The following is a 22,931-nucleotide window of genomic DNA, read 5'->3' as shown; positions in this document are numbered from 1 at the left end:
TCTCATTTGCTTTGTCACTTTTTTGTTTGTTTGTTTGTTTTTTACCTTAATTCAAGTTTCATTATTGATAAAAGTATATGAGCATTGTCCTTTTTAATGATAGGTGGAATAAATAAATAAATGCAATAGAATTTACCTTTTAAATTTGCAAACCTTCATGGAACATGTATGTCTGTTATTTTGCTGGCTTTGGCTTTGGCTCATGAAATGTGGAAGATTGCCGCTTTGATATGATCAAGACAGATCACAGGCCTAATTCAATCTGAACAAATGTCATTAAAATCAGTTTGGGTCAAAGTGGGATATCATTTTTTTCTGGTTTGAAAATAGCATTAAATAGCCACAATTTGCAGTTTTGTGTGTTAGGATATTATGGGAAGGACATTTTGTGTCTTTGCAACTCAAGGAGTGAAGAAATCCTCAGTAATAAAAACTAACATTACCACCCATCTAATGCACTACATCATTCAGGTTGAGGTTATTGTAAAGCATTTCTGCTGGTATGTCCCCCGTGATTCCACTTTGCTAATTGTTTACTTCATGTCTGAAATAAAGCTGGCTCCACACAAAGACACCATTGACCACACAGAGTCACGTTATAATGAAATCTGCAAAAGAGCAACGCCTCTAATTCAAATACTAGGACTGGTTGGAGAGTGAGGCCATATATCTGAACCATCAGGCCACAGAGGTAAGAAAATCTATAATGATAAACAGTCTGTTTAGATCTTATTTTCTATTATTGTATTTCTGTTGGTGTTTCCTTATGTACACATATGGCAGGTTTCATGTACACAGCATTATGTGTCTCATATAGAGACTCATTACCACATGCTAATTTACAATATTTTGCAGGTAACAAAGGCCCATATTGACCATGAAGTCATCTTTTGTTATGGTTTTTGCATTCATCCTCCCGATCATCAGGGCTCAGGTACCACACTGGGGACCCTGTCCAGAGCCATCAGTTCAGCTGGCCTTCAACCTTAAACAGGTACAAACTTCTCCTTACAAAATACGATAATGAAAGTTGGATTCCAATGATAACATGATGATTTGAAAGTAAAATGGTTATCCTTTTTCCTCTACACTATTCTGGAAAAAATACACCAAAAACATGTTTCAGCAGTCAATCATTCATCCAGATTTTTTTTATATATATGTGCCATAAGTGGTCAAAATATAATGGTATGTCATTTAAAGCCACTAATAGGCTTTTTTTATAGTATCGTGATCATGTAATATGTAAAAATCGACCTCTGAGCTATGGGGCGGCAGCAATTCAGTCTACAAGCACTTAGCTTGGGGACCAGTGGGTGAATGGTTCATCCTTAGACCTCTGTATCCTGAATTCATTCTCACTCAGTCCACTCATTCCTGTCATCTGTGTTCCATCTCCAATAAGGCTGCACCCTACTTTAACTATGCTCAGACCTGTTTGCTGCCAGACTGTCATTGACTTATTCTACTCTTTAGGTTTCTTGGGCTTCCATGTGATTTTGCTTGTTTCATGGATTTTGCCTGTTTGTCCATTCCTTGCCTGGACTTCTGACAACCGGTTGTAGGACTTTGTTTGAATTAGAACTATGAATATGGACTTCCCCCCTCATGTACTGCATTTGGGTCTAACCACAACTGTGACACGTGAACTGGTAGCTGGAGAGGCATCAGCTCACCTCCTGAGCACTGCCAGGTGCCCTTGAGCCAGAGTCCCACAAGCTGCTTCTTGGGTGCTGCCATGTGTTTGCCCTTCACTCCACCATCTCTCCATTATTTGTGTGTGTGTGTGTGTGTGTGTGTGTGCGTGCGTGCGTACGTGCGTGCGTGCGTGCGTGTGTGTGCGCGCGTGTGAGTGTGTGCTCTTTTGGACGTTTTTGTGTATATTTAAATCGAGTGCAAAAATTACAATTATTAATGTAACATCTTATGTGTCTACATGATAGTATTTTAAGCCCTTTTATAGATGTATAATCTGAAATAACTACCAAAAGTCAGAGGCTGATGTTAACCTTTAGTAAATTATTATGAGTGACACATTAAGCTTTGAATAGCATTTTACTAATGGTCACAGTGGACCTAATTAAAATAGTCTAGTAAGTCAAAATTGAATTTGGTTAATTTTTTCCTCGTGGTGAAAAATATTTGACACAAAACCCACTGTATATTTTACTGAATCCACTTTAGTATGTAGATTTATTCATTCACTGTCGTGACAGTGTCCTGAATTTTCTTTGAAGTTGCATGTTTTTGCTGTCACAGTTCATGGGGAGATGGTTTGAAATCGCCAAATTGCCAGCCCAGTTTGAGAAGGGACGGTGCATTGAAGACAATTTCACTTTGACAACAGAAAATTCCTTTCGAGTGTCCAGCTCTGAAGTGCTGTGAGTTATTTTTGCAATTTTTTGCACTAATATTAAATCAGAAGGGCACATCTGCATATTATGTATTCAGTGCAGTAAAACATGAAATATAACTGTTTGGAATGAAACAGGAAAGGTGAGATAAGAAAAATTGACGGGACTGGAGTTGTACAGGATCCAAAGCATCCAGCCAAGTTGGGAATGAGTTATTCCTATGGTGAGTGAAGCAATGGGATTGTAAAGCTTTCCTTCAGGCAGCTTCTTTCATATAGCTACGGCTCTCTTACTGTGACAGCTTTGTACAAAAACCTTTTGAGGCAATTTTCAACAGCTTTTCTTTTTGTCCCCTAACATTACAGTGCTGCCCTACTCCCCTTACTGGATTTTGTCCACTGACTATGTGAACTATGCACTGGTGTACTCCTGCACAGACATCCTGAGGATCTTTCACGTTGACTTTGCTTGGATCATGGGACGAACACGAACTCTGCCAGAAGCTACTGTCTGGAAGGCAAAGGAAACCTTTATGAACAACAACATTGATGTGAGCAGGATGACTGCCACAAAACAGCAGGGCTGTGATAAAACTCTTTGAGAATCATACATTTAATAAAAGGTTACATGATGGCTGACAGGAAGAAAAAAAATATTCATCATCTTAAATTTATTACTATTTTATACCGATTATTATTAGATTTGGTTTAAGCCTGGAATAGAAAAAAAAAAGATGTGTCTGCTTACAGTTTTTTTCCGTCACTGACAAGCTTTTGTCCAAACAGTAGTCACATTTTCAAAACTCTAAACACAATTAGCACAGCATCGGTCTTTTGTGGCCTTACCATTCACACATTTCATGTTGCTTTCACACAATATGCAGTTAATATGCAGGAAACATATTAGCACAATGCTTTCATTTTCTTAACAGACAAGCTATACCTCCCAGCAAAATTATGGATTGGTTTTATATTATGTACGATGTTAACACTCAACACCCCACAATAGCAAAAACAATATTCCAAACCTTAGATACATTATAAAAACCTCTGCTTCTGCAATGATATCCATTCAAAAACAATGTGTGTGTGTGTGTGTGTGTATATATATATATATATATATATATATATATATATATATATATATATATATATATATATATATATATATATATATATATATATATATATATATATATATATATATATATATTGATAATGCCAAGGATGGATCCGGGAAAACTAAGCAGTTCTATGCCAGGTGCATCGCCTTTGGATGATATCAGAGATCGTACAGAATATTGTGTTTTTTACGTAAGCCCCTCACCCACACACCCCTTTTTTTCCTGGGCTTTTTGCTGCTGTTTTTTTTTTTGTTCAGAATGCTCTTGTGTGTTTCATGGATATTTTGTTCACTGTAAGCATTTCCTGTCCTATCATATTGTAACCACAATTTCTACTGTACCCCCTGTAATAAACTGTAAAGGAAAAAAATTGATTTGCTCTTTACTGGACAGCTTTTGAATGTGAACATTGCATATGGACATACTGTACAATTCCCAACCAAGAAATTTTGTGTACATTTTACATGCCAATACCAGTGAAACTGAAACATAAAAGTCTATGCAATTTTTATGTCAACAATACCCAGTATTTTGAAACCTGGTGTACTCTGATTGACTGCATGTATCTTATGAAGTGAAAACAAGCACTACTCTTTGACATAATAATTTCATTTTGAGTCAAATTTCCAGTGTTTTGGTAAAGTTAGTGTGTGCAGAGAAAGATGTATTCTATTTTGAAATGAAGAATTGGTATTTATTTCACAACAAAATGTGTTTTTGAGAAGAAAATTATCCATTTGGTCAATTGTGTTTTGTAGGTGTGAGTCTCTGTTAAGAGTTTAGAAAAAATAATTGAAGTATGTGTAAGCGCTTGTTAGCGACTGAAAAAAACGAATCAAAGTTTATCCACTGTTTATCATCACTGACTTGGACATTTGTGAGTCTAGAACCGGAATGGGCAAACTACAGCCCGTTGGACTACCAAACTTACTAAATTATACAGGTAGTCCTCAACCTATGAACACAGTTGATTCCGAGAGGATGTTCGTAACATGAATTGTTCACAAGTCACTATTTATTAAATTTCAATTGAAAATTGTAATTTGAGGTCATTTAAATGCCATTACTACTCAAAAAACAAAAGCATGATTTCCTTGCCAGAAACAATTACAGTACATTAAACAACACATTAATGAAAAAACACACTATAGTACCGTAATGTAACTTTTACACTTCTATCTTTTGAAATGTCCTCACTGGAGGCAGGAAGATGTGTCTTGTAAAGAACACAACAACAGATACTAGAGGAACAACATTTGAACTGCAAAGCCCACCATTATTGGACGACCTGCTCTAAAAATCGAGCCACTGCACTGCACTGCACTGCACTGCACTTATGTCAATGATACCCTAATGTACTTATTTGTAACCAAAAGTCTGACACGCCACTTTATGCTTGATTGCACTGTTTTATTTACATTATATTTCTCAGCTGACTCAACCAATAGTTAACATCAAAAAGAAAACACTCAGATTTCAGCGGTCAGAAGTTAATGCTTCTTTGCAGAAACGTAACCAATCATTTGTAAACCTCATAAGAATATGTGGACCTGCCTTTTTCCAATTCTCTACAGAAGTAAGAAAAAATACAATACTTGCAAATTAAAAATGAATAGACATTTTCTGACCTCATAACATAGACATTTGACATGCAGCATACATTTACTATGATTAAAAACTGATTGCGGAACCTTGGAGCACCACTACTTTTCTTTCAAGTCGGATTTATTTTCACCCGGGACCACAAAAGCTTGGCTGTGCAGCTAATGGGATAGCATCTCTGGCTAACTATTTGATGATAAACTGACGTTACGACGTCGTGATTTTGTTCATCCATGCCACTAAAGGATCGGTTAAATTCGACCATTATGAAACCAGCAGTGGATGAGATGTTTCCAGAGGGCGCCGGACCGTACGTCGATCTGGATGAGGTATGAAAACGAGTTACGCATTAGCTTAATTACAGCCAGTAAATGATACTCAGGTCAGGTACATGTTTGTGATTCAAAACCACATTTTGCAAGTCTCTGCTGTCTTTTCAGATTCATGTCTGATCACAACGAAATTTTAATGTTGAATCAATCTACAGACCGACTGTATTTATGAAGGGTTGTCCAGCAGCAATACTGAACGCCATTCATGAATTAAATGTTTGTTTTTGGGCTGCATGTCTATTTTCTGACAGGCTGGGGGAAGCACAGGACTTCTGATGGACCTGGCTGCGAATGAAAAGGCTGTTCATTCTGACTTCTTCAATGGTAAAAACACAAAACCTCATTCAACTTCCCAAAGTCTAGGTCACTGACAAACGCTAAGATTCTCAAAAGCGGAACTATTTTAATCCCAATTAAAATTTGGAGTGGATAGTAATTTACTGCTAATTTATAATCCATGATTTGTGGAAACATTGCACATACCACCATGTATTATATGTACACACGCACACACACACACACACACACACACACATATATATATATTATATTGGCCATTCTACCGAATTTGTGCAAAGTTCAGTGTTGGAGAGACATTTTCAAAGTTGTTTTGTTTCCAAAAACCTTGTCCATACATATATTGTGCCATGTTTCTATGGTACAAATCTAGAAAAGGTGCAGGTAAATTTCATATATTAATACCTGGCCTGTTCTTGAAATATTTTCCCGCACCTGAAATGTGTCACTACAGTAACACAGCAACACACTTCAATAAAAGCTATTATATTCTTCTTCTTCTTCTTTTCCTTTCGGCTTTTCCGTTCAGGGGTCGCCACAGCGAATCAATTTCCTCCATCTAGCCCTGTCCTTTGAATCCTCTTCTCTCACATTATATTAATTTGTTAAAATTAATGTAGCCGCAAGAGGGCACAAGCCAGTGTCTTATTGTGCCGGTCCAAAGCCCTGATAAATACAGAGAGTTGTTTCAAGAAGGGCATTCGATGTAAACGTTTTGCCAAATCAAACATGCAATCAAATCTATGACTTCCATACTGTATGGATTCTATTTTGATGCAAATTTATTTTGCTATTTAGATAATCTGAAGTGAAGTGAGGAGGAGTCAGTCACCTCCACATTTGTTAATATCTATAAGAGCAGATTGAATCTATTAGTGTATCATTTATTTCACCTCCAGGCGCCAGAGTGCTGTTAGTTCCACAGCAGGAGATCTTTTTACTGGCTCCCAAAACATTCCTTGTGCCTTGCCCGCTTACAAATGGTGTTTTATTATGTAGTGTGATCTCTGCCCTGAGGCACAACTACATCAAACAGCCATGGCTTTTTGTCTTATGCCACATAGACTTCATGCAGGCTTCCTAACACGACCTCTGTAGATGTACAATATATGATGCTCATTTAGAATGTCATGACTTGTTGTTGCGGATACAAGTGGCAGAAATGGGCTTTCTCAGGTGGATAGCTGGTGTCTCCCTTAGAGATAAGGTGAGAAACACAGCTATTAGTGAGGGGCTCAGAGTAAAGCCGCTGCTCTTTCACGTGGAAAGGAGTCCGCTGAGGTGGTTTGGGCATCAGGTGTGAATGCCACCATTCGCCTCCCTAGGGAGGTGTTCTTGGCACGCCCAGCTGGGAGGAGACCTCGTGGACTAAGTGGAGGGATTATATGTCAACACTGGCCTGGTAACGCCCAGTCAGGATCCCCCAGTCAGAGCTGGTGGATGTGGCCGGGGAAAGGGAAGTTTGGAGCTACGTGTTGAAGCTGCTGCCCCCGCGACCCGACTCCAGATACGCGGTGGAAGATGGATGGATGGCTGGATGGCAGTCAAATGGATGGCTGGATGGCAGTCAAAAGTACAATTGGTCTGCTTATTTGTGTTATTCACAACGTTCATGCTTCAGTATGTGTGTGTGTGTGTGTGTGTGTGTGTGTGTGTGTGTGTGTGTGTGTGTGTGTGTGTTTAAAAAAGCATTTTACAAGGCTAAAAGAAAACCCTTTTTTCAGTTGTTAATATTAAAATAAAAATATATAAATTTTTTTGAAGATTTTTAATTGACAATTCATAAATCCATAATCAGTAGAACTAATGCTGTCAAAGCATCATTACAAACTTAACCTACAATTTTTTTGAGCAACCTGCATATAATGTACTGCATTTAGATTGAATGCAGAGTTCTTCAGTACGCACTAAACACGTTTAGTGGTTAAACTTGTTTACTTTTTATGGGGGAAGTTGAAACTGTGCCACGTCACCTTACATTATGAAAATGCAGCAAAAATTTACGTATATAGGAAAGGTCTTTCTATGTTTGAGTATATGGATCTAAATCGTCTTCACGTTTCCAAGACTGGGGGCTTGTCATGAACCATTTGCTCCTTAATATTTAATACTTGAGAGCAAGAAGAAGACACTTGAAGGGACTCGACCATCTTTTTGAACCCGTTCCAACAATGACAGCCAGAGTCAGCTGTTGATGATGATCCACAGCCATCTACATCTGTGATGTAAACCACCAAAGTGAAAGTACATATTGGTAAATTTCAAATATACTGTACTAAAGATAAACTTTACTACTGTATTGCAAAATAAGAATTTCTGTGTTTTATAACCTTAAAAAAGGACTTTTATCATTCGTTCATAAGTAGCACATCTGCAGTGCATGGTAAACATGTTAAGGCAAGGTGCAATTTGAACCCAAAGCAGACAGACAGGCGACAGCAGATGAGGTGCAGAAGGTTTAATTCACAGGTGGAGGTTGCAGGCTGATGGATTGAGTTAGAATCCAGAGCAGACGGTCAGGAACTGGAAACACAGGGGAAAGAACAGGATTTTCAAAAAGCCTATACTATTGGATATATTAGGTTAGTGTTATGTTAGAGTTGTGCAAAGAACTGACTGCATGGCAGCAACAATCTGGAAAAGTGGTATGACTGACTTCAAATAGATTGCTGGATGAGAAGCAGCTGGTAGAAGCTCTGCTTCGTCACCAGCGAACTTTAAATCTTTCAGCACATTACATCGACACACACTCAGTCAATATAACAAAACATCACTAAATTTCAGAGTGTATTTGCAAATTTAGATTTTGTTTACTTCACTATACTGTTATGTTTTTTTATTTGTAAGCTTAAAATTGATTTATATTAACCAAATATTATTGAAAGTACATTCATGAATACAGTACAGAACTGGTAATTGGTATTTTCAATTTAACCCAGAGACAAGTTAATTTGACTTGTACTGTTTTTGACTTGCGTTCCTTCTGGAACCAATTACATAATTATTGCCTTTAGGATTATTTTTTCAAACAATCTATTATAACAGGATGATTGATGTTGAAAATTATCCAGCCTAAACCAGTCCTGGTTTTTATTTTGCACAGACTACAGCCTCAATAGTGCAATATAATCATAAGGGATTAATGTGATTAATTATTTCACCAATCACTAAATCAGTAATCTGATTACAAAAACGGCCCTGTATTTAATAGTCAGTGACCATGAAGAAATGTGCATGCAGGAAACACAGTTCAAACTTAAATATATCTGTTGAGCAGATATATCTTCTGTGGAGAGTTTTGAACAGAAGAATTCTGTTCTGAAGGTTGACTTTCATTTAAGCTGCTGAGACATATTAAATATAAACTGCCTGCAGAAACCAGCAATGTGGCACAAAACCCAATACATGTTCATACAAATCCCATGCTGACCTCTAACCTCACAAACCATCAGACCCACAGGAGAGGCATTTGGCAGACTCCTCAGATACTGCATTCCCATATCCTTTTACTTTTATCACCCTGCACCCCTCTAACCCTCCAGCCAATAATGTTGCTTTACTGGAGAATGCCTATCTCAAAGAAACATCTGAAACAGTGCTTCATTGTCTCTTGTGTAACCTTAGTTTAATGATTATGTTTTTGTTTTCCATTTGCAGATTTTGAAGACCTTTTTGATGATGATGACGTCCAGTGACGGAGACACTAACTTCTGTCTCCAGAGGGAAGATGGATGATATTCACACCACCCTACTTTTTTTCACACTTTTTTTTTTGGTGGAGAGCAAAACAACCATTTACTGTGTAATGATATACAATTTCCTTTCATAGTTGTCCTAGTTTCAGGATTCTTAAAGCATCCTTAAAAAGTTGTCACTGGCTCCAGATGTGAAATTCTTAAGATCCTACGGATTCCTTCATATACGGCATGTGAAAATTACGAGCTTGTATTGTGCTCATGTCTTAGGTTGCTTCTGAACTGGATTGCAGGTTTCTGTGCATCAGAGAACACCTGTTAGAAGGATAATTATACATTTGACAGGCAGAGGCTCCATATGTTGTCACCATTAAACAAGCTGCAGAATGCATATAATAGATGATGACTTTCCAGAATGGCTTACATGGTTTGTAAGAAAGTGTGTTGTAGTCGCATCCATTCTGCGTGATTACTTTTATACCTGCAGTATGTCATTGCGCATAATGAATTTGTTCTGTAATTATGCATTCAAAGTTGTAATATGTATGAATTTAATATGCAACACTGGTCAGATATCACTAAAGAGCATTTTGTATATATGAAATTTTAAGTGCATGGAAGTGTGTTTGTTTATGGGTATTTTGCCTACCCTTTAATGCTTTGTAAGCAAATTGTACAAAGTGAAAACAGAGTGACAGCTCCTACTTTCACTATGAGTGCTATGTATCCTAATCTTGGATATTTGAACAGAGATGATCTGCTTGATACTGCATGGATGCAATTTTATGAATAACCAGGTTCAAAAGCTAGATGCATGTAATTGCGCACAATAATTTCAAGTAGATTTTTGCAAGAAACTAACAAAATTAACATAAACACAACAAATTAGACTTATGTTTATTCAAGCATTAAAAATGCCAAACATTAACAAGAGTAGTGTTTATCACTGACATAACTTCTGAAAAACCATCAGCAATATAAAAATGACTGAAAGCTCCAGATAAACCACCTACAAATCCAAATTCAATAATTACATTTAAACTTGAAACTTGATTGATAATTATTTCATCTGTGCTGCCAAGCCTTTATTAGAACCTACAGTTTCATATCATTGAATTACCCTGTAATATCCAAATCTTTAGGTAACACTTTTTTCAAGTAATGTAAACTGTAAAATGTAAGAGCAGGATCAACAGGCAGTTAGACAGAGTTCAAACTCTAGCAATCAACAAATTGCAACAAAGTAACCTTTGAAGGAATGCTGCCTCAACTAAAACCAATAAAATGAAGGAACCAGGACAGTTTTTGAAATAAATGTCCTGCTCTTGGCGTCATTCACTGTTGGTCTCACACAAACCTGTGTGCTTACGTGTGTTGTACACACGGTATTTCTTGAAATACTGTGTGTACTAAGCATGAGATCAGTTTGTTTTTTGCATTGCAAATGACGAAATGGACTTGGCAGATTATTAAAAACATAATATTAGATGTGTAGGATGATGAAAAAAATAGACAAGATTAGATTATGAACTGAAATATGTGAGGTGAACTTTCCTCCATGGTAGAATCAGAATCCTTAATTAATCCCCCAAAGGAAAAATAGCTTAGGCGTGCGAACCGGGGCTTTAAACCGGTTCATGGAACGAAAACGATAACCAGAAACATTTGCTATTTTGCCAGGAACGAAAACGAAACCAAAAGCTCAATATTTTTTAATGTTCCTGAACAGAATAGGAACAGAAAATAATTGTAAACCGGTTCATACCTTTTTTTTGTTGTTCTTGAATACAATATCTGACCTCATGTTTTCCTTCCTGTCATTCACTCAATGTGTGATGATAGTGGACAGAAGTGGAGACATATCACCAGCAGTCAAGGAAAAGACAGTCTCCCAACCTCGATTATATTCATAACAGGTAAACACTGCAGTCTGTTGATCTTCAAAAATGTTTGATTTAGACATTCACTCATTGGCTGCCACTCATTTTCAGTGCAGTGTGTCCACGTACTGCCAGCACTTTGTAACAATTAATGTTCACCGGTGGACTTCCTCCAACGCTCTGAACATTTATCGGTGTTTTCTTTCTGTTCTTGATTGATCACCAGATGCTTCGTTCAGATCTTCACGTTCTCGCTCCCCGGTGAGCTTGGACATGCATCATAAGCTGCAACTTCTCCGTCTCTCTCTGTTCTCCATCCTCTGTTCCTTAACTAGATCAGCGCTGTTTTTGACCCCAGTAATCTGAAATGTACTGTAGCCGCAAGAGGGCACAAGCCAGTGACTTATTGTGCCAGTCCCAAGCCCGGATAAGTGCAGAAGGTTGTGTCAGGAAGGACATCCGACGTAAAACTTTGGCCAAATCAAACATGCGAATCAAATCTATGACTTCCATACCAGATAGGTCGAGACCCGGGTTGACAACGACCACCATCGGCGCTGTTCACCTACAGGGTGCCGGACTACTGTTGGTCAAAGGAAAGGAGGAAAGTGCGTTCATAGGAAGACAAGAAGAGGGAGAAGAAGGAAGAGGAACGCCAAGAGTAAAGGACTGAGAGTAGGGACGTTGAATGTTGGAGTTGGTTGAAATGATGCAGAGGAGGAAGACAGACATACTGTGTGTCCAGGAGACCAGGTGGAAGGTAGCAAGGTTAGAAGTTTAGGAGCAGGGTTCAAGTTGTTCTATCATGGTGTAGATAGGAAAAGAAATGGAGTAGGAGTTATCTTGAAGGAGGAGTTTGTTTTGAATGTCCTGGAGGTAAAAAGAGTATCAGATAGAGTGATGAGTCTGAAGCTAGAAATTGAAAGTGTGATGTACAGTGTTGTTAGTGGGTAGGCTCCACAGGTAGGACGTGAGCTGGAGGGGAAGGAGAAATTCTGGTTGGACTTTGATGAAGTGATGCAGAGCATACCTAGAAGTGAGAGAGTTGTCATTGGTGCAGACTTCAATGGACATGTTGGTGCAGGAAACAGAGGTGATGAGGTGATGGGCAGGTTTGGTATCCAGGAGAGGAATGCAGAAGGACAGATGGTGGTTGACTTTGCAAAAAAGATGAAAATGGCTATATTGAATACTTTCTTCCAGGAGAGGCAGGAACATAGGGTGACCTATAAGAGTGGAGGTAGGAGCACACAGGTAGACTGCATTTTGTGTAAAGAAAGAGATCCGTGACTGCAAAGTAGTGGTAGGCGGGGGTGTAGCCAAACAGCATAGGATGGTGGTGTGTAGGATGACTCTGGTGGTGAGGAAGATGAAGAGGGCAAAGGCAGAGGACGAAATGGTGGAAGCTGAAAAGGGAAGAGTGTTGCAGGACTTTTAGGAAGGAGTTAAGACAGGCTCTGGATGGTCTGGAGTTGCTTACAGATGACTGTATAACTAAAGCTAATGTGATCAGGGAGACAGGTAGGAGAGTACTTAGTGTGTCATCTGGAAGGAAAGTAGATAAGGAGACTTGATGGTGGAATGAGGAGGTACAGGAGTGTATACAGAGAAAGAGGTTAGCTAAGACGAAGTGGGACACTGAGGTGAGTAGACAGGAGTACAGGGAAATGCAGCGTAAGTAGAGAAGTAACAGATTATGGATTAAAAGTTTTGGAAATAGCTAAACGGGATAAAGAAGTTTTCACGATACTGACGTGCGCATTCGCGCATTGACACTCGCAACTCCACCTTATCGCGGATTTTTGGTAGGCAGTCACGTTATACCTTACACGCACTCTATTGTCTGACGGCATCCGGAAGTGCGCCCCCTTCCGTCAGTCTTGGACTTTTGTGAGACACAAAAGTGCTTTAAACTGTCGATTAGAGTGTGGGAAAAGGTAATACAGATAGAAGGTGGTTTAATATCAGTTTGGGGAGGGTCATAAACTTTTAAATTACCGTAAATAATAAGATAAATAGATAGCGATCTCAATCACGGATTCCTTAATCGTTTGTGGTTCCTGGAACTCATTGACCGCAAAGACCGAGGGCGCACTGTAAAAACAAAACTAATCTGATAAAGCCTCAAAAAATATTTGTAGTGATTTTCCCCTACAACATATAACTAAGTAATCTCCAATATTTACACCCCCCCCCCCCCCAAAAAAAATGGCTGCAGCCTTGTACCATTGAGACTGGAAATAGTTGGTCCAACCGCTGCTTGTGTACAACATTGAATTGGTGACATTCATGACAATTCTGGCCAATCCTATTCCTCTCACACTACGGAGGGATTTTTATATGGAAATAATGCACCAAAATGAAGTCATTAGGTGTGCTGATTTTTCTTTATTAGTTTCTTCCCAGTGACAGGATTCTGTTTTATGTAGGTTTTTCTCTATGCATTGTAATAAACAAGAACATCAAAGCTATCTCATGCTGTACAGTTTGTACTGAAAGTTTTATGAGAGTCATTTCTGTGACAGCTGCAGGCATTTCTTTGGTAATCTTGTCTCCTATGACGGAAGTTTCAGCTTATAGGTGACACCAAATGAACTGTTTAAATATCAAATTTCCAAATCATTGCCATCTTGTATGTGAATAACAAATTCCCAACTTTTGAGAGAAGAAGCCCAGCAGTAGCAGCGCCCTGCTACTGTTACTACACTGAGAGCAGTCATTCTTTAAACCCCCTCCTAATTACAGGACGCCTTATTGGTTGAATGGATGGATGGAAGTGCTGGAGCCAATCCTGGAGCACCTACCAGCACGCTGGAGCCGCATGACATGCTTTATGTTTTTAATGATCAAGTGGGCTCCTTAAAATGTTTCCCTTCCTTTCCATCCCATACAAAACAGAAGAGACCTAAAGGGTTCCTATAAGCCATACAACACAGTGCAGCGAGCCCACCCCCCTGAAGAGACTGCTACCAGATTAAAGGAAGCCCCAACTTCAGCAATTCAGCAGGTAAGTGCTGATATGGATGATGCATGTGCCAAAGTTGATTAGTTTTAGGTCGGTCAGAGCAACTGCCTGCAAAATCAATTCTTATTCATTGTCAAACCGAGTCTTTCCTTTTGATCACAACAATTTTAATTCAACAGTCGTTTGTGAAACAATAGAGCTTCACAACTCAGGCCTTCATCTATTTGACCGTTTCATTTAATTTTATATCATGATAGTTTCATTTTTACCAGTAATCTCTTAAATAGTCGATTACAACATGTCCCCAATCTTTCCCATTATCTTGGCATGATCCAGTGAAATAGAAGCTCTTCATTTGTTCAAGGGAAATTGTCCTCAGTTTAGTATATCTTGCAGCTCGCTGAAAAGCTTTACACAAAAACAAGGCACATCAGTCATTAACCCAAGCCTAGTTTCATGGCAATGCATTATTGTCACTGCCAGATGTTTTAATTTTCCTCAAATATTCAACACCATGAGTGAATATTTTTCTATTTTACCTCAGGTAGTGCATTCAACAAAAAGATGGCACGTGTTGGAAAACCATTCCTGATCCACACAGGGTTTCTGTTCGCTGTTGTATTATTACCAGGTGAGGTTTGACTTTTTTTTAAAAATGTTCACATCTTTAAAAGATAGCCATCTAGTTGTTAGAAATCCACTGCTAAATAAAGTGATGTTCCTCTTTCACTTGTTTGATAAATGCTCATGCAGAGATGCAGCTCTCCCACGCAGGATATGTTTTCATACTTATTTACCAGAGAAGGACTTTGTACTTCACAAATATTCTGAAATAACACTTGAAGGGTTTATAACGCTGAATTTTAATAATGTGCTTTATAATACAGTAATTAAAAAAAGTCAGAAAAAAGTGCTCTTAGTATTTATCTACAATGGTGATATTTAGGGCAGTGAGATGAAGAAACATTTCATTGAGCAGTGGCTTCAAACATTTCTTACTTTCTTCCCCTTAAAAAAACACTGTCTGCTTCATTCCTTCTTCCAGATCGTGCCTTTCATTTCAAAAGTCCAAAGAATTGCACAATGTCTAATCAATAACAGGAACCTGTTGAAAAGGACAGCAATATTTAAAAAAGGTTTTAGGCAGAAATATATGTTTTATTTTATTTCTGGTAAATTTACCGTAATAACTTTCCTTCCATGCTTGCCAGAGGCATGAAGAACTGGCAAGCATGGAAGGAAAGAGGTATGAAGAACTGTATGAAGGTATATTCAGTCAAGTACTGCACTAAAGCACAGTATACAGTTCACTTAATGAGGTTCTTAATACACCATATATATATACACACACACACACACACACACACACACACACACACACACACACACACACACACACACACACACACACACACACACACACACACACAATTACCCATATACCTCCAACACTGGCAAATGACATGTTGATGAGCATTAATACCTTCAGCTGACTTGGCTGTTTTCTCATAGTTGTATACAGCTGAAGAAAACCCCTGATGGAGCAGAAGACACCTCACATGTGGTGAAATGAATGTAGACAGCCATCCCCCACTCTTACCTTATCCCCCTTCAGTTCACTTATACTGTGTTTTGGTAATTGGTTTTTGTGAGGGGCCATACTTTGTAGTTTTACAGGTTAAAGAGGCCTCCAAGAGTTGTACAAACTCCACCATTCAGGTTCAAAGTCAAACTGAAAGTATATGGGGCTGTGTCAGGTTCTACGGGAGGAAAAGGAGTGTTTAATCAGCAGGATAATGCCTATACCAGGGCGCCAGAGCTCTAGTGCCTGCAGTGTTTCACCCAGGGGATTATTAGTACACCAGCATTTTCCCTGATGTTGAGGGAAAGCTCAACATCTGGTCCTGATCATCTGATGTTTCTCCTGCTACTAATGTGGCTGCTGCTTGTTTTTACAGAGTTTCTGGAGACGGTTCCAGTGGAGCAGCTCAGGCAGGAGTACGGTGAGGACGGGAGACGTGGCATGGGGGACATATTGGCTTACAATTCACCGAGGTTTTAATTAATTGGGGAACAAACTTTTAAAACTTAAATCACAGCCATTTATAAAGGACCACTCAACTACCTGCCTTTTCTCTTATATAATATTAAACATAAAATTATTTTTGGAAATTTTTATATTGCGCAGATATTTAATTAAATCTGGGAAACATTGTTTGAAATATACACTTTCTTTTACATTTATTTTATAGTAGCATTTATTAAAATAAACTATTACTATTAAAGTAATTCAAGCAAAATAATTGATGGTGAAATTTATTGCCAATATTATTATGGATGGTTTAGGTTGGTGTCCCAGACACTTATTGTTGTCAAAATGGCATAATGGCATAGATTATGTAATTGCATAACTTTACATCATGTGAAGTTGTTTTTGTGGAGCTCTAGTATTAACAGCACCAAAGAATATCATGGACATAATCACATACAAAGGAATGGTTTGATGTTTTTGGCTTTATTTACTTTCTTAACATAAGTAGCATTTTAAAAAATCAATACCAATCACATACATATCTGTATGGCCAGTTTTGAAGAAGTCATTTTGTTAGCAATGTACCCAGAATGCTCCTGACAATCTCATTAGCATAGAAAACACTTGAGCAGACGTCTTGTTTAGTTGAGTATGCTATTCCAGTCTGCCTGACTCAGTGATTAATTGTGTGATGGAAATTTGAGCATAAAATACTTTTTGATAAATCCAAGGAACTGTTCATGGCAGTGAAATAGGAGTAGACAGATTTTTAAACATATCTTTCTCTCATCTCTATTATTTTTTACAATTTCATCGGATCTGTGATATGCTCCAAATTATCTACGTTATGTAATAGTTGTAATCCACATTGTAGCCTTTAGGCTAGCAATGCAGTCATGTATGCAGTGACAATGTCTCAAGGTGAAGTGAGAGGATACCAGTGACACACTTGCTGCTTGAAGTAATAATCTGATATTTGTATGATCATTCAGTTGAGTCTGTATTACTGACAATACACCCCCAGACCAATAAATATTTTAGAAAAGCCATAATCTCAGATGTCATTTTAACGCTACCCCTACCTTTCTGTCTGTACATCTACCTGTCCATACAGATTTGATAGAAGTTATGGTCTATCAACATCTCCTCAAAAACCAAAGGAGAAAAGAAATTTCACAGATATTCCTATTTAGTTGGGGCTCTAAACATGTATATCTCATAAATTTTTCCTCAGTTTGCTTATCTTCACATAATTAGGAACATTTGAACTTAGATGCTTGCTAATAATGCCCTGTCAGTTCAATTGTGAATGTGCGGTACCGAAGTCTAAATACCAGAGCACTTCAACCAGTGTTATTTTGGTGCTTGGTAAAAGCAGGAATCATCAATATCATTCACTTCAAACTGCAAAACCGCAGCATAAAAAAATGCTTCTACAAGCATGGATATATATTTTCCCGAGCAAATATAGCTGCTAAAGTTACAGCCATCCTTTTACTGGAAAATCCCATAATGTGGATACTAATTATGAAGCTAGAGCAAGTAGCCATTCAAGGTAAGTTAGTATGAAGACGACAATAAGATAGCAAATTACTTCTACTGACATGAAATTAAAGGGGTCCTATTATGGACATTTTTTCAGCTCTGTACATATGCATAGTGGTCTTCACTAACCTTACAACTCCTAGAATCTGTGAAACAAATGGCCCTACATCAACTGCAACAGAAAATTGTCCAAGTGTCGAAAAAAACAATTTGTTTCAGAGCAGCACTCATTGTGACGTACAACAAGAGTGATTGAGAGAGTAGAGTATAGTAGGACTTTATTCATCCCTTTAGGAGGTTCCATCAGGGAAATTAGTTAACAGGAGTGATTGACATATCCCAAGCGTGAGAACACCCCACTCTCCCCGAACAAGAGTGTGTTGATCCCCGAGGTGTAGTTCATGTTCAGGCTAAGGTAGCAGTGTGTGGTAATGTCCTGGCTGAGAGCTACACGATGAAATTTTCACAGTTGTTGTTGAAGTCAGCTTGTATTTGGTTAGCTTTGATTTGGTCTGTGTATGTGTAGAGTGCCTGTGTTGTTTGTGTATCTGCATACGTCTATCCTCAGAGTCATAGAAAACACACGCACACACACACACACACACACACACACACACACACACACACACACACACACACACACACACACACACACACTCACACACATTTTTATATTATTTACAGTTGCCTATGACCAGCTTGTATTTGGCTAAAGAGTTAGCTCCGCTTCAGTCCATGTTTGCGTAACCTGTCTATATTTGTTTGAGTGTCAGCGTGCGGCATATCCTCATCGTCATAGCAAACACACACACACACACAAGCACTTGTGGTTTTTCTCCACAAATCCTCCACGATGTTTACCAGTCATTCATCAAATCAAAAGACCACTGTCTGATATTCGGCTGACTGAGAAAGTAGCTCCGTGATTACTGCAGAACAATTAACATTTACATAATGAGAAGTAAGAGTGAAAAAAAAGGGGAAAATAAGACAGAAATACATAGTAACAAAGTTACTACAAGTATAAGCAGTGAAGCTAATGCATATAAGTGCACATGCATGACATCAAGGGGGTGCGTGTAGAGGGCTTTGACAGAGGGAGCTCATTAACATGTAATGGCCAGTACAGACAGAGTATTTTGACAGAGAACTCATTTCTTCAATTTTCACTAGAAGATATAAAGAACGGGGAGGCACGGTGGCTCAGTGGGTAGCGTTGTCGCCTCACAACACGGCAGTTCCGGGTTCAAGTCCCGCTCTGTGCGGAGTCTGCAATGCTCTCCCCGTGTCTGAGTGGGTTCTCTCCCGGTTCTCCGGCTTCCTCCTACCTCCAAAAGCATGCGCTTCAGGTTGATCGGCCGGTCCCAAATTGCCCGTAGGAGTGAGTGTGTGTGTGCATGGTTGTCCGTCTTTGTGTGTGGCTCAGCGGTGCACTGGCGTCGTGTCCGGAGTGTCCCCCGCCTCACGCCCTATGCCAGCTGGGATAGGCTCCAGCTCCCCGTGACCCGCCACGGCGGATACAGCGGCAGAAAATGAATGGATATAAAGGACCACAGACCAGTTTCGGGCAAAAAATGTCAAATACAGTGTAGTTGGATATCTGACAGCTGTGTGAAATTAATTGAAAAGAGTATAATATGGGACCTTTAAATCGAAGAAAACATATTTCTAGAAATGGAGAATTTGTCATGTAATAACAATGGAAATATTTAATGATTGAAAGATGTTATATGTTTTTTTTGTAAAATATCACAATAGTAACATAAAATAAATAAAACATCTCAAGCACAGAAGTCATAATTTATACTCTACAACCTAAAATCCATTCAGATCAACAGATTTTATGCAGATTTTGGCTCCACGACCCATCATTTAACCTTGTCTCATCCCATTTCAGTGCCTGCAGAGTCTGATGATGTGAAAGCTGAGGCCATGTTGGGCTTGACAAAGCTAATTCGCAACAGAAGAAACGCCCCCTTTGTTGCAGTGCCCCAGTTCAAACGCCTGCCAGACTTCTGGGGATGGTACAAGTACTTCATGGACACTCACAACCAGGAAGGAGTACGTTTGTTTCACATCAATTATACATGTTCTCAAGTCAGGATTGTAAAACAAGATAATCAGCTGAAAACAGACACAGTGTCATAGAGGATTTGTGTGAAACTGACAACCCTACTAAGAGCTTTGTTTAAATTTGAATAGTTTTATGTTTAGCTTGTCTGTTGCATGCCATTTTGCCGGAATTGAAACAATTTCATTTTTTCCCCTTCTCTATTCATTTATTAGGTTGAGGATCTAGATCGTTTGTACATGGCCTACCTGCAAAACAAGCACAGGTCGGAAGAGGGTCCAACTTTCAACCACTACCTGAAGCACCTCAGTGAAATCTACAAGGCCTGTGCCAATTCGGATGATCCAGAGTGCATCGCTGAATCCACTAGCAAACCACAGGCTGCAGTAGTGATGCCCGCCTCTATTAAGTCTGCTGCCGTCAGGCTGTGCAACCCTTACCTTGACCCCTACTGTATCTTCCCTCTGGCACCCAATGCTGCTGCCCCAGAGCCAGCTTCAGCTCCAGTTCCTGCTCCAGCTCCAGCGAAGGTACCAGCACCTATTCTCACCCCCATCTTACCCTTACCAATGAAGAGCCCCACTGGCTTCTACCACTTTGCCCCTGTCCTTGAGCCCTTCCTGAGTGCTGAGCAGCGGACCGAACTGATGAGGATCTGCAACCCTGAAGATGTGGAATGCCTGCAGTATCACCTGAGGGCAGCATATGGCTACCGCCCAGCTCCTGGCCCTGCCCCATCCTATGCTGCTCTCAACTGTGACCCCAAGAACCCCTACTGCATGCCTCCCCTGGTCCACAAGGCTCCCACTGGTTTCTACCACCTGCTTTACCCCACCTGTGACACAGCAGTTGATCCTTTGTGTGTGGCCAAAGATGCTGCTCCTAGTCCTCTCTCTGCACAGGAGGCGCCAAAAGAGCAACGCTGTAATCCTCTTTTTGATGCTGGCTGCAACCCCCTTACAGCCACTAAGTTGTCCGGCCTCACCAAGCCTGTGATGCATTATGCACCCAAAGATGAGCCTCTACCTCCTGCTGCTCCTCTGTCCTGCGACCCTCGGTATGACCCATACTGCATACTGGCAGCTGCTGCTGCCCTGCGCAAGCCTGCTCCACAGATCCCAGAGCACCAGGTCTGAATCTGAAGTCCTGATACTAGGAATAAGTAATTCAATGTTTTGACTAATCTAATGTAATCTTGCTTTTTACATTAACCTTTTACTCCTTTTCATATAGTTTATTAAAATCAAATGCCTTTGCATAATGTTTTCAATTTGCATCTGTTTTGAAAAAACAAATCAATCAATGAAGCAGGTCCGCTACAAAATTGGTGTCCCCGGCAAGACCAAGGAGGGCTACGACTGCTATGTGCACTATGACAAAGACTGCATCCCTGTGAAGGCTGGCCATGAAGTCAGGGCTATCAAGGCTCCAGCCAAGCCCTTCTGCCATCCATATGACCCCGACTGTGGCAAGTTTGCTTCGCCCTCTGGTATTGAGGCCCCAAAGCACATCAAGGATGGCATAATCCTGCCCAATCCAGATTGTGATCCTGAATATGACTACAACTGCCGCCTGCGTCGTGCTGAGTCCACCATAGTGTCTGATGAGCCAGCTGCTGCTGAAGAGAAGGCTGCTGATGAGCCCGCTAAAGACGCCACTGTCCCACGCTTTGAAGACTTCCTCAGGGGCATCATGACCCAGCAGAAGTAGGAAAAACAACAACTTTACGGACTTCATGGAAATCAGCTTCCACAAAATCCATGAAGTCTTTAACAAACTATAAATTTAAAAGCATATAGCGCTTAAATTCTGTGATAATCTGAAGTAAGCAACAAAGACATTATGTGAAACATGTGGGCTAAACATTTCATGTATGTCTGTTTGTAGAAAAAACTCTAGGTATAGATCTGCGATAGAGTAAGGGTAGTTTGAATTTGTCAGTGGGCAAGAATTTCTCTCTTTTGTACATTCTGTGTTTCCATTCGAGTAACCTTAAGTGTATTTAATATTGTTTTCTTCTTGGTTTTCACTCTAAATCTTTGTGTGGTTTTTATATAGTTCTAAATAAAACAGATTTGAAAAACATATTTTGATATTTCACAATTAGACATGTATGGCAGGGAACATAATCAGAAAACCTCACAAAGTCGCCCAAGCATGTTTTGTCTGCAACAATTTAACTTCCAAAATTATTGAAGTAACTTTTCATCTGGAAGTACTGTATGTAGCATGCATCTAAGAATATCTTATACACTAAATCAGTGGTTCTTAACCTGGGTTCGATCGAACCCTAGGGGTTCGGTGAGTCGGTCTCAGGGGTTCGGTGGAGATGGAGGTCAAGACAAAACACCCGATATGTCGGGTGTTTTTGCCGAACATAAACGAATCACTGTGTACAATTCATTAAATACACCAGTAAAACATACACAATATTTTCCGCACTATAAGGCGCACCTAAAGTTCTTTAATTTTCTCAATTTCTTATAATCCAATGTGCTTTATAAATGAAAAAAGTTTTAAAATAGACCATTCATTGAAGATGAGTTCTCGGGTATGTTTTATAATCCAGTGTGCCCTGTGTATGAAATTTTTTAAAAAAAATAGGCCATCCATTGAAGGTGCGCCACCTTATAGTGTGGAAAATACTGTACTTATGTCTTAAATTTGAAAAAAAAAAATTAAAAAATTTACTGAAGGAGGGTTCGGTGAGTGAGCATATGAAACCGGCAGGGTTCGGTACCTCCAACAAGGTTAAGAACCACTGCTCTAAATGAAGGTCCCAAACTTGAACACAAAAAGTCATAGAAACTGCAGTGATAACTTATGTTCTGTCCCCACACGGCTGTCATCACACCAATGATCACTAATTAAACATTCATAGAATTCTGTGTATTTTAAAGGGTCAGCACACAAATCAAAAAACAAAAAAAACACAAACAAAACCCTGCTGCCAACTAGACTAATTCACGAAAGAGGATTCCAACTCCTGCCAATAAATATTGGGAGAACTGACTTTGTGGTAGTCTAAGATTATG

General features: G+C 39.3%; 3 protein-coding genes across 3 annotated transcripts; all 3 read left to right on the top strand.

The window, feature by feature from the left end:
* Positions 1-600: 600 nt before the first annotated feature.
* Positions 601-3,462, top strand: apoda.1 (apolipoprotein Da, duplicate 1). Its single transcript, XM_068340818.1, has 5 exons — positions 601-691; positions 856-994; positions 2,260-2,381; positions 2,492-2,577; positions 2,720-3,462. The coding sequence occupies exons 2-5, from the start codon at positions 878-880 to the stop codon at positions 2,953-2,955; spliced, it is 561 nt and encodes a 186-aa protein (XP_068196919.1). The 5' UTR covers positions 601-691; positions 856-877; the 3' UTR covers positions 2,956-3,462.
* Positions 3,463-5,217: 1,755 nt separating this feature from the next.
* Positions 5,218-13,470, top strand: LOC137612222 (COP9 signalosome complex subunit 9). The gene is made up of 3 exons (XM_068340640.1): positions 5,218-5,408; positions 5,663-5,735; positions 9,366-13,470. Exons 1-3 carry the CDS (start codon positions 5,313-5,315, stop codon positions 9,401-9,403), a joined length of 207 nt encoding a protein of 68 aa, XP_068196741.1. The 5' UTR covers positions 5,218-5,312; the 3' UTR covers positions 9,404-13,470.
* A 700-nt stretch (positions 13,471-14,170) lies between these two features.
* On the top strand, positions 14,171-21,932 carry and2 (actinodin2). Its single transcript, XM_068341415.1, has 6 exons — positions 14,171-14,290; positions 14,793-14,879; positions 16,207-16,251; positions 19,723-19,886; positions 20,112-21,026; positions 21,208-21,932. The coding sequence occupies exons 2-6, from the start codon at positions 14,813-14,815 to the stop codon at positions 21,604-21,606; spliced, it is 1,590 nt and encodes a 529-aa protein (XP_068197516.1). The 5' UTR covers positions 14,171-14,290; positions 14,793-14,812; the 3' UTR covers positions 21,607-21,932.
* The last annotated feature ends 999 nt before the right edge of the window (positions 21,933-22,931 follow it).

This window comes from Antennarius striatus, chromosome 18 (genome assembly GCF_040054535.1).
Source record: "Antennarius striatus isolate MH-2024 chromosome 18, ASM4005453v1, whole genome shotgun sequence".
Classification (NCBI taxonomy): Eukaryota; Metazoa; Chordata; class Actinopteri; order Lophiiformes; family Antennariidae; genus Antennarius; species Antennarius striatus.
The sequence above is the reverse complement of the archived record's forward strand: the minus strand, read 5'-3'. Positions and strand labels throughout refer to the sequence as shown.

What these genes read in the sequence shown, in the direction of transcription:
- apoda.1 (XM_068340818.1), top strand. Translation starts at nt 878, where the DNA reads ATGAAGTCATCTTTTGTTATGGTTTTTGCATTCATCCTCCCGATCATC. An exon ending in GTGTCCAGCTCTGAAGTGCT is followed by an intron (nt 2,382 to 2,491) that starts GTGAGTTATTTT and finishes GGAATGAAACAG; the next exon opens with GAAAGGTGAGATAAGAAAAA. An exon ending in GGGAATGAGTTATTCCTATG is followed by an intron (nt 2,578 to 2,719) that starts GTGAGTGAAGCA and finishes CTAACATTACAG; the next exon opens with TGCTGCCCTACTCCCCTTAC.
- and2 (XM_068341415.1), top strand. Translation starts at nt 14,813, where the DNA reads ATGGCACGTGTTGGAAAACCATTCCTGATCCACACAGGGTTTCTGTTC. An exon ending in CGCTGTTGTATTATTACCAG is followed by an intron (nt 14,880 to 16,206) that starts GTGAGGTTTGAC and finishes TTGTTTTTACAG; the next exon opens with AGTTTCTGGAGACGGTTCCA. An exon ending in ACACTCACAACCAGGAAGGA is followed by an intron (nt 19,887 to 20,111) that starts GTACGTTTGTTT and finishes TTCATTTATTAG; the next exon opens with GTTGAGGATCTAGATCGTTT.
- LOC137612222 (XM_068340640.1), top strand. Translation starts at nt 5,313, where the DNA reads ATGCCACTAAAGGATCGGTTAAATTCGACCATTATGAAACCAGCAGTG. An exon ending in CGTACGTCGATCTGGATGAG is followed by an intron (nt 5,409 to 5,662) that starts GTATGAAAACGA and finishes ATTTTCTGACAG; the next exon opens with GCTGGGGGAAGCACAGGACT. An exon ending in TCATTCTGACTTCTTCAATG is followed by an intron (nt 5,736 to 9,365) that starts GTAAAAACACAA and finishes TTCCATTTGCAG; the next exon opens with ATTTTGAAGACCTTTTTGAT.